General features: G+C 45.3%; 1 protein-coding gene across 2 annotated transcripts in view; it reads left to right on the plus strand.

The window, feature by feature from the left end:
- The window catches only part of il34 (interleukin 34), a 47054-nt gene extending 35922 nt beyond the window's left edge, over window positions 1-11132 (plus strand). For both annotated transcript variants that reach the window (XM_041192102.1, XM_041192101.1), the window contains exons 5-7: window positions 563-730; window positions 6547-6685; window positions 10100-11132. In XM_041192102.1, coding sequence (XP_041048036.1) covers window positions 563-730; window positions 6547-6685; window positions 10100-10116 — 324 coding nt within the window. In that variant the 3' untranslated portion in view covers window positions 10117-11132. The remainder of the gene's footprint in view (window positions 1-562; window positions 731-6546; window positions 6686-10099) is intronic.
- The last annotated feature ends 655 nt before the right edge of the window (window positions 11133-11787 follow it).

Here is an 11787-nt window from a genome sequence, read left to right on the forward strand (position 1 = left end):
AGACTGGGTGAGCAGCACACATTGCGTGGAGGATGACCAAGGAAGGGTTAATGGGGAAGGGTGGAGCAGTGGCTAGGCAAAGATGGAAGCGATAGTGCAGGCTGTCTGCGTGCCCTTTAACTATGGTGCCTGGACCTTCATCCCCAGGAGATAATGGCAGGGGCAGCCTCCACTGTGAGATTTTGGCAAGCCCCTCTCAGATGCATATTTAATAAGCTGAACAGCGCGAGATCACAGGTCAGCAGTCCTGCCTCCCATGCAGCCGGAAACACTCCCACTTCCGCGCCCGCCACTGAATTGACAAGAAGATTCCGCCCATAGAATTGTTACAGCACAGAAGGAGGCCATTCATCCCATCGTGTCTGTGCCGGGAACCTTTGGGCTTTTCTTCTCTGGCTGTCCCACACGCTTATCCAGTTGGACACACAACATCCCAGGAAACTAAACAACGAGGCATGTGCATGTATGGGGTAGTTGAGAAATTAGAGTGAATTAGAAGGTGTGGATGTACATCATTTGGTTTACCTCCAATGTAATATCTTTCTTCTTTCATTCTGCATAGCAAAACAGAAGTTTTACTGAAATAGACCTGAAATTGTTATGGGTTTATATCAATTCTCAAGTCCTGGAGACAGTCCTTGAAGTTCTCCCGAAAAAACACCCATCCAGAACTTACGTGGAGGGTATTTCCACACTGTTCAGTTATTTGAGGATGGATGTGGAAGAAATGGTAAGCTCTGCCTCAAAGGTAAAACGGTGTCTCGTGATAGGCTCCAAATACGACAAAGTGGTACTTATCTGGAAGGTACAACATCTTGTGCCCTCTGTACACCTGAACTTGTCCGAAACTCTGCTCCTCGTATCCTAACTGGCACCAAGTCCAGCTGACCTTTATGCTCGCTATCCTTGTTTTCCAAACTTCCCACATCCTCTCTGTTATCTGCTCTGAAGTATCTGCAATCCTTGCCTTTTGTGCATCCCTAATTTTAATCACGCCACCATTATCAGACTGATTATCAACCTGTTTGGACCATGCCCTGAGCACTCCTCCTGTGGCCAGCAAGCTCCAGAGTAGGACTTGATCCTGGAGCTTCTGTCTTAGTGTCAGGGGGCACTACCTATTGAGCTACAAGACCTCCCTCTTGCTCCTGATTCTGGATTTCTATTGTAGAGGTGCCTTCAGATACCCAGGCCCAAAGCTCTGAAATTCCCTCCCTAAACACCTCCACCTCTCCCTTCCTCTTTTGAATACTCCTCAATTTCTTTGACCAAGTTTTTGAATTTCTGACCTAATATCTCCTTATGTGGCTTGAGTCTGATTTTGTTTGATAAGGCTCCTATGAAGCGACTTGGGATGATTTCCTAATGATTAGAGGCTCTTTGTGAATGCAGATTGTTGTTGAATAAAGCAGACTGGCATTTAAATGGACACTTGAGATGATGGGAAATTCCATGGGAGGTGGGCTTTAACTGAAAAAAATATAAGGTTGTGTGCAGTTGAATAGAAAATTTTTAGATAATTTGGGTTAGACAAAGAAAAGAATGTACATTTGAATATTAGCCAGTTAGTTGGGTACGGTAGTCTTGGTACCAACTGGATTTGGACTTCTCTGATGGCTGCTAATGGGGAGGGTGGTGCAGAATGGGATGGTAGTGAAGACACTAGAACCAGGGCACACTGTAAGAATAAGGGGTCTACCATTTAAGACGGAAATGAGGAGGATTTTTTTCCTCTCAAAGGGCCATTAGTCTGTGGAATTCTCTTCCCCAGTAAGCAGTGAGGTTGTGTCATTGAATTTATTCAAGGCAGAGTTAGACAGATTTTTGATAGACAAGGGAGTCCAGGGTTATAGTGGGGTAGACAAGAAAGTGGAGTTGAGACCACAAACCAGATCAGTCGTGATCTTATTGAATGGGGGAGCAGGCTCGAAGGGCTGAATGGCCTACTCCTGCCTGTCAGTCCTATGTTTCTATGAAGAAGGTTTGCCACGCCTCTTCATAATATTGCAGCAGATCCGGAAGGAGGAGCTGGGTTTGGGGGTGGTAGGTGGGAAAGAATTTGAGACCAGACCCTTTTCTGTTCTTCCTCTGAACGAGAACTCATGACTAAAGGCAGATTCCCATTTGGAAAATCCATTTTTTAATAACATGATTACATTTAAATTCCATTTAATAATGTAATAATATGGCTGAAAGATTTTTTTTAATCGTTCACTGGATGTGGACTTTGCCGGCTGGGCCAGCATTTATTACCCATCCCTATTTGCCCCTGAGAAGGTGGTGGTGAGCTGCTTTCTTGAACCACTTCAGTCCATGTAGTGTAGGTACACCCACAGTGCTGTTAGGAAGGGAGTTCTGGGATTTTGACCCAACGACAGCGAAGGAGCAGAGATATATTTCCAAGTCAGGATGGTGAGTGACTTGGAGGGGAACTTCCAGGTGATGGTGTTCCCATGTATCTGCTGCCCTTGTCCTTCTGGAGGGCAGTGTCAGTTTGGAAGGTGCTGTCCAAGGAGCCTTGGTGAATTCCTGCAGTGTATCTTGTAGGTGGTACACACTGCTGCTACGGTGCGTCGGTGGTGGAGGGAGTAAATGTTTGTGGATGGGGTGCCAATCAAGCAGGCTGCTTTGCCCTGGATGGTGTCAAGCTTCTTGAGTGTTGTTGGAGCTGCACTCATCCAGGCAAGGGGAGAGTATTCCATCACACTCCTGACTTGTGCCTTGTAGATGGTGGACAGGCTTTGGGGAGTCAGGAGGTGAGTTACTCACTGCAGGATTCCTAGCCTCTGACCTGCTCTTGTAGCCACAGTATTTATATGGCTAGTCCAGTTCAGTTTTTGATCAATGGTAACCCCTAGGAATTTGATCGTGAGGGATTCAGTGATGGTAATGCTATTGAACATCAAGGGGGTGATGGTTAATTTCCCTCTTGTTGCCTGGCAGTTGTGTGGTGCGAACATTACTTGCCACTTGATAGCCCAAGCCTGGATATTGTCCAGGTCTTGCTGCATTTGGACATGGATTACTCCTGTATCTGAGGTGCTGAACATTGTGCAATCATCAGCGAACATCCCCACTTCAGACCTTATGATGGAAGGTCATTAATGAAGCAGCTGAAGATGGTTGGGCTCAGGACACTACTCTGAGGAACTCCTGCAGTGATGTCCTGGAGCTGAGATGATTGACTTCCAACAACCACAACCATCTTCCTTTGTGCTAGGTATGGCTCCAACCAGTGGAGAATTTTCCCTCAATTCCCATTAACTCCAGTTTTGCTCAGGCTCCTTGATGCCACACTTGGTCAAATGCGGCCTTGATGTCAAGGATAGTCACTCTCACCTCACCTTGGGAGTTCAGCTCTTTTGTCCATATTTGAATCAAGACTGTAATGAGATCAGGAGCTGAGTGGCCTTGGCGGAACCCAAACTGAGCGTCAGTGAGCAGCTTATTGCTAAGCAAGTGCCACTTGATAGCACTGTTGATGACCCCTTCCATCCCTTAACTGATGATCGAAAGTAGACTGATGGGGTGGTAATTGGCCGGGTTTGATTTGTCCTGCTTTTTGTGTACAGGACATACTTGGGCAATTTTCCACATTGCTGGGTAGATGCCAGTGTTGTAGCTGTACTGGAACAACTTGGCTAGGGGCGCAGCAAGTTCTGGAGCACAAGTCTTCAGTACTATTGCTGGAATATTGTCAGGGCCCATAGCCTTTGCAGTATCCAGTGCCTTCAGCCATTTTTTGATATCACATGGAGTGAATTGAATTGGCTGAAGACTGGTATCTGTGATGCTGGGGACCTCTGGAGGAGGCTGAGATGGATCATCCACTCGGCACTTCTGCTGAAGATTGTAGCAATGCTTCAGCCTTATCTTTTGCACTGATGTGCTGGGCTCCTCCATCATTGAGGATGGGGATATTTGTGGAGCCTACTCCTCCTCCAGTGAGTGTCCACCACCATTCAAGACTGGATGTGACAGGACTGCAAAGCTTAGGTCTGATCCATTGGTTGTGGGATCGCTTGGCTCAGTCTATCGTTTGCCATGGTGGGATTCAAACCCGGGTCCCCAGAGCATTACCCTGGGTCTCTGGATTACTAGTCCAGTGACAATGTCCACTATGCCTCCAGAAAACATCCCCACCAACCTGAAAAAGGAACAAATTTAGAAGTTCAGGGAAGGCCTCAAAATACTGCTTCAAATCTTACTCTTTAACGTTTCCTTCCAACCTTGGACAACCATTTTATAAGAGTGGGTGGATGACCAAGGGCTGCACTAATGTAACTATCTAGCATGAGCCTTTAAAATGTATATAATTTTCAGGATGTCGGTGTCACTGGCAAGACCAGCTTTTATTGTCCATTCCTAACTGTCCTTGAGAAGGTGGTGGTGAGCTGCCTTCTTGAACCACTGCAGTCCATCTGGTGTTGGTACGCCCACAGTGCTGTTAGGGAGGGAGTTACAAATCAATGGAAGATGAGGAAACAGCGAGATAGTTCCAAGTCCGAATGGTGTGTGATTTGGCGGGGAACTTGCAGATGGTGGTATTCCCATGTGCCTGCTGCCCTTGTCCCTGGGGGTAGTAGAGGTCACGTGTTTTGAACATGTTACTCAAGAAACCTTGGCAAGTTAATGCAGTGCATTTTGTAGACAGTACACACTATAGCCATGGCATTCTGTTGAAGGAAGGAGTGGATGCTTAGCCAGTGTATACGGTGCCAATATCATACGGCCAGAAGTGGGGATGCTCAGGACCATTTGCAATTCTTCAGATACTGAAGCAGTCCATTTCCAAATGCAACAAGACCTGGACAATGTCCAGGCTTGGGCTGACAAGTGGCAAGTAACATTTGTGCCACACAAGTGGCAAGCAACTACCATCTCCAACAACAGAGGATATGACTATCTCCCCTTGACATTCAATGCCATTACCATCATTGAATCCCCCACTATCAATATTCTGGGGGTTACCATTGACCAGAAACTGAACTGGACTAGCCATATAAGTACTGTGGCTACAAGAGCAGGTCAGAGGCCAGGAATCCTGTGGTGAGTAACTCACCTCCTGACTCCCCAAAGTCTGTCCACCATCTACAAGACACAAGTCAGGAATGCGATGGTATACTCTCCACCTGCCTGGATGAGTGCAGCTCCAACAACACTCAAAATGCTTGAAACTATCCAGAAGAAAGCAGTCCGCTTGATTGGCACTCCATCCCACCATCTTAAACATTCACTTCCTCCACCACCAACGCACAGTTGCAGCAGTGTGTACCATCTACAAGATACACTGCAGCAACTCACCAAGTCTCCTTAGACAGCACCTTCCAAACCCATGACCTCTACGGCCTAGAAGGACAAGAGCAGTAGATGCATGGGAACACTACCACCTGCAAGTTCCCCTCCAAGCCACATATGATACTGATTTGGAATGATATCACTGTTCCTTCGCTGTCGCTGGGTCAAAAAACTGGAACTCCTTTCCTAACAGCACTGTGGGTGTACCTATACCACATGGACTGCAGGGGTTCAGGAAGGCAGCTCACCACCACCTTCTTAAGGACAATTAGGGATGGATAATAAATGCTGGCCTAGCCAGTGACACCCATATCCATAAAATAATGTATTTTTAAAAAACCGAGCAGATTGCTTTGTCCTGGATGGCCTCGACCTTCTTGAGTGTTGGGAGAAAGTGGGGAATATTCCATCAGAATCTGGGCTTGAGGAGTGAGGAGGTGAATCACTCAATGCGGAAAACGAAGCCTCTGACCTGCTCTAGTAGCCATAGTATTTACTTAACTCTTCCAGTTAAGGTTCTGGTCAAAGGCGATTCCCAGGCTGTTGATACTGGATGACATAATGATGGTAATAGTGCCGAGGCCTTAAGATTAGCTTTGTCTACTACATTAGTTGCAAGCCACATGTGGGAGTCCAGATGTGACTAATTAAATTTCTGACTAGTAAATAAAAATGAAGAACAAACAGCAACATTGACTGTGTGAACTTTAATGCTCAGAGACACAATGTTTGGAAATGTATTTTAAACTTACTTTGTGCGTTTGTTGGCAAAGTAGGAAGAGTGGGTGAGTGTTTTAAGGACACAGTATTTCACAGCCTTGCTTACTGAACAGTGATAATATGTGTTAAGTATGCACATGTGAAGTATATTTATCTATATTGCGTACAAGGTGCTTTCCACTAAAACTAGCGCGTGGGCTAAAATGGTTTGGCTGCAGCCATTCTCTGTGGCTTGTCAGCAATTTCTGTTGGACAGCACTGGCCTAGATCACATCATTGGGGTCTAATTTTAGGGGGTCACTGCTGATGCCTGTGTGAAATCCAACAGTAATATTGGATGAGGCTAAGTGGTTGGAAATATAGCATTATGGATCACCACCCAGTTAATTAGGTAAAACCGACTGGAACACCTACCGTGAAAAAACAAATAGAAACCCCTACCTCAACTGTGGTTTAAATATTATCCAAATTCATTGTCTTCCCTGTCATTGTTTGGTGAATTCCTCCTCTTTTCTATTGAATGTTTAGGTTGAAAATATTGAAGACGAGCGAGTGGAGGAAATCCTATATCATATTAGTGACATGGATGAACAAAACAGGAGGAAGTCCATCAGGCCCAAGGCTTTATTTGATAACTGCTACCGGGTCATGAAACAACTCTTTCGATGTAAGTAGTAGCAGAATGGTCCTCAATTCAAGGCATTTGTTGGCCAAACGTTCTTCAAAGGACCAAAAAGGAGGGTCATGTGAGTAGAATTAAATTAAAAAGGAGATAATTTGAGTTAAGGCTGTGCAGAACCTTGGTTAGACCAAACTTGGAATGCTGTATTCAGCTCTGGTCCTCATATTAACAATAGGATATGGAGGCACTGGAGAAGGGGAGGAAAGGATTCATAAGGATGATACCAGAATTGAGAGGTAATACTTATCAGGAAAGATTGAAGAGACTGGTGTTCTTTTCTCTAGAAAAGAGAAAACTGAGGGGTGACCTGATGGAGGCCTTTAAAATTATGAAGTGTTTGACAGGGCAGACATAGAGAAGATGCTTTTACTTGTGGGGTAGGCCAAAACTAAGAGGTCATAAATATAAGGTTTTGCTGAAAAAAGAAACATGCTGTTGAAGCGTTTTGTCTTGCACTCACCAGGACAGATTCGTAAGAATGCCAGTTGTCAAGGGAACAACAATTTATACTGCGTGAGAAAATGGTGCTGACTGGTTGGCAAGCATACTCTGACTAGTAGAGGTGTTGCCATGGAGAATGCACCAGGGAATGGTTAACTGCCAAGCTTTTATTTAAATTCAAACCAGGTGGCTTGATTCTGATTGCCATGGGGAATGAACCCCAAAGGGAATGATTGCCCCCCAAGCTTTTGTTTAGTTGAAAAGGCTCAATGCGTGGACATGCTCCTACTGTCTGCAAAGTCCAGGACTCTGTGCAAAAATATGTAGTTTATAGCATGCATAATTGAGCCACATTGTGAGCACAACTGATAACCTTGAATTGGTGTCAGTGTAATTCTTAGCACTGTCAGGATTGTTTAGCAAGTGCTGTCCAACTATGCAATTGCATCTAATGCTGAACACTATGTTCTGAGTTTTGTAGGCACGGGCTTGTTGCACACAGTCAGTACTTTCCCTATTATGTTCTCCATGGCAACACTTCTAACAATCAGAGTCCACTGGCCAACCAATCATACAGTATAAATAGTTGTTCCTTTTTAAATTTGGTATTCTTGCGAATCTGTCCTTGTGAGTGCAAGGCGAAAAGCTTCGACAAAATGACTCTTTTTCAGTAATACTCAAGTCCTGTATTACCAAGCCACTATAAATATAAGATAATCACCGATAAATCGAATGAAGAATTCAGGAGAAACTACTTTACTGAGAAAGTGGTGAGAATGTTGCTCCTGCTACCTCTTTGAGTAGTTGAGGTGAATTTCATAAATGCTTTTAAGCTAGATAAGTAGACAAGAGATTAAGGAATAGAAGGATGTGCAAATTTGGTGAGGTGAAATAGGATGGAGGGAGGCCCAAGTGAAGCATAAACACAGCATGGAGCCATGAGCCGAATGACCTGTTTCCATACTGTAGATTCCATTTATATTAGGAGCCAGAGACTCCAATGAGACTGCTCCTAGGTCAAATCGACCTCCTGCGTGGTTGGGATCATGCAAGGGGACATTGAGTAGATGTGGGATTATTGTTTTGTTCCCTTTTAAAGTTACAAAGAGTATTTTTTATATAAGTTTGGTGCATCTTGGAAAATTACTGTCATACGTTAGAATGAGTGTGAGGCTGCTGAACTGTGGGGAGCATCGCAGTCAAGCTTGTTTCTTCCTTATCGATGTAGATATGAATTCACACTGGGATTTTTCACGCCATTTTAATGTGGAAAATCCTGATGGATTCATTGACCTCCTGCCCAAATTCCCATTAGACTGGAGGCATTATTTATGTGCCTGATGTCCACATAAGCCATGGTCTTGGGGGTCACTCCATCGAAACCAGCAGTAGGAATATTAGCTGGTTTCTTACCCTGCTTCGCCCTTCCTCCCCTGCCCCACACACCCAAATCTGGGACATTGAGAACAGTACATAACATCTTTACTGCTCAGCTAATGGTGGATGGGGATCAGAATTTTGAGGATTGGCTCATCGTTAAAAAGGAAGATTGCATTTATATCGCATCTTTCATAATCTCAGGATGCCCAACGTGTCTTGAAGTGTTTTTCAAGTATGGTCTCTCTTTTAATGTATGAACTGTGGTAGCCAATTTGTGCAAGCTCCCACAAACAGCAGTGTGGTAATGACTAGATAATATTTTAAAAATTCATTCACGAGATGTGGGCATCGTTGGCTATGCCAGCATTTATTGCCCATCCCTAGTTGCCCTTGAGAAGGTGGTGGTGAGCTGCCTTCTTGAACCGCTGCAGCCCATATGGTGTAGGTACACCCACAGTGCTGTTAGGAAGGGAGTTCCATAATTTTGACCCAGTGACAGTGAAGGAACGGAGATATATTTCCAAGTCAGGATGGTGAGTGACTTGGAGGGGAACTTCCAGATGGTGGTGTTCCCATGTATCTGCTGCTTTTGACCTTTTAGATGGCACAGGTTGTGGGTTTGGGAGGTGCTGTCTAAGAAGCCTTGGTGAGTTGCTGCAGTGCATTTTGTAGATGGTACACACTGCTGCTACTGTACATTGATGGTGGAGGGAGTGAATGTTTGTGGATGGGGTGTCAATCAAGTGGGCTGCTTTGCCTTGGATGGTGTCGAGCTTCTTGGGTGTTGTTGAAGCTGCGCTCATCCAGGCAAGCGGAGAATATTCCGTCACACTCCTAACTTGTGCCTTGTAGTTGGTGGACAGGCTTTGGGGAGTCAGGATGTGAGTTACTCGCTGCAGGATTCCTAGCCTCTGACCTGCTCTTGTAGCCACAGTATTTATATGGCTGGCCCAGTTCAGTTTCTTTTCAAGGATGTTGATAGTGGGGGATTCAGCCATGGTAATGCCTTTGAATGTCAAGGAGTGATGGTTAGATTCTCTGCTGCTGGAGATGGTCATTGCCTGACACTTGTGTGGTGCGAATGTTACTTGCCACTTGTCATCCCAAGCCTGAATATTGTCCAGGTCTTGCTGCTTTTGGATATGGACTGTTCTAGTGAAGTTGATTGAGGGATAAATATTGACCAGGCCACCAGGGAGAATTCCTCTGTTCTTCTTCAAAATATCCCACCATGGGATCTTTTACATTCCCTGAGAGGACAGACAGCCTCACCTTAAAGATGACACCTCCTGACAGTGCAGCACTCCCTCAGTACTACTGTTGGCCTAGATTGTTGTGCTCAAGTCCCTGGAGTGGTATTCAGACCCACAACCTTCTGTCTCAGAGGTGAACCGAGTAAGCAGAGGGAAGAGGCAGCCTTCAGCTGTACTGTGAACCCAAGGGTTTTGCCTCTGTTATCTTGCCTAGTAGATTATGTTGTCGTTTTGAGACTGCTGGGGACTTAACATCGTCTATAGTTCGAATCGAGTTGTTGCTGCCTGGTAATCATGTTGTCTTAGCTGTGGTACTTTGTTACAGGTCACTGGGGTCCTTGACCACCGGCATATGCAAGGTGAATGACTTCCATCATTGTTGCCTGCTGTTACTGGGAAAAAAAACTCAACACCCGCTTCTCCATGTGCATGCGCCTCCCTCACCGCGAACAGAAGCATCTGGAACAGTATCACCCACTCTCACCCAGCTCCTTGTGCGTAGAGATGCAGGACAGACTTGCCATTGACTAGAGGATCAGAATGGACTTTGTTGAAGCATACCTGCGGACAATGGCCACTGGCTTGCTATTTATTCACTTCTCTCTGAACATCATAGTGGGTGTTGTGATTGGCTTCAGTGAGGCCTGTTTGCTATTGTTGCACCTCCCCAGATTTGGTTGCCTTCTTTTTCCTGAGTGATCAACCTGCACAAGGCCCATGCGATTTTCTGTCCATAACCCAGAAATAGAGTCAGAAAACTTCACCTCTGCACTCCCCACACCCATCCCTCCCCTCAAAAAAAAAATTCCTTTATGAATTAGAAAACAATAAATCTAGCTGCTGGAGTCTTCGCAGAGCACAATATTAGTAAGAGAGCAATGAGGACTTGAAGTGTCTCCAAGAGGGAATAATATTGAAAACTTGGATCAGTCAATTGCATGGCAACCTATGTGCTGAAGGCAGCTCTCTGTCAAGAAGGACCCATCTGCCCAATCAGGTATTGGGAAAGAAGTCACAACATGAAGGAAATGGCCAACCCTTTGAAGCAAATATGCCCAGGGAATCTGTACAAAAACATCTGAGACAATACATTGAAGTTCTTTTTATTTATTCATTCCCAGCACTGAACCAACCAGCTAAAATTCACATCCAGGGGCTTCCAGGGAAATTGTTTGATCTTCCAGTGCCAGAGTATCAAATGTTTATCACTCCTGCCTCATTTTCACTTCTACCATAATCAATTGGTCTTTGGTATCAGAGACCAGGAGATATTGCGTACATGTTTAACTGTCCTGAAAATGTTCATTATTCTTCTTCTGACTTGTATAGGGTGAATAATAAATGTCTGAATACTTTTAGTCTATTCCATTCTGTATCGAACAATGATGCTGTGGCTTCAGTTTGTCGTGTACAGGAGCCAAGTACTGTGCACATCAAGGGGAAAGAATTATGGCTAGATACTATCTTATCCAGACTCTTGTCCATTGAGTCCCTAGATAGATTCTTTCCAATCGAGTACTGTGCTGACACCTGTGGAACTGCTGGATGGACAATTAACTAATAGCATCCACCATTGAAACTTGCCCGTAGGGTTATTGGATGGGCAGTCACCCATAGGGTCAGCGGATAGGGACATGCCTGCATGATCACTGGATGGTCACTGGCCCTTAGGGTCACTGGATGGGCTTTTGCCTTAAAGGTGACCGGATGGGCACTCTCTGGTATGGTCACTGGATGGACACTTTCCCATTGGGTTATTTGATAGCTGACCTGTGGAGGGTATAGCCCCTGGGGAGGGTACCATCGTCTACCTCCTGCCTCTCGGCCAGTACCCCCAGCTCTCTGCTACTTGTGGCCTTGTCCACCTGACCTTGAACTACGTGGACCCCATGTGCGGCTGTAGCCTCCAATCCACTGGATAATGCAGCTCAGTTGCCATGGCACCCACAGTGAACCCCCCCTCGACAATATCATCAATGGTACAATGCTACTTCCTCAATGCCTTTGCCCAGC

Source organism: Carcharodon carcharias, chromosome 7 (genome assembly GCF_017639515.1).
Source record: "Carcharodon carcharias isolate sCarCar2 chromosome 7, sCarCar2.pri, whole genome shotgun sequence".
Classification (NCBI taxonomy): domain Eukaryota; kingdom Metazoa; phylum Chordata; class Chondrichthyes; order Lamniformes; family Lamnidae; genus Carcharodon; species Carcharodon carcharias.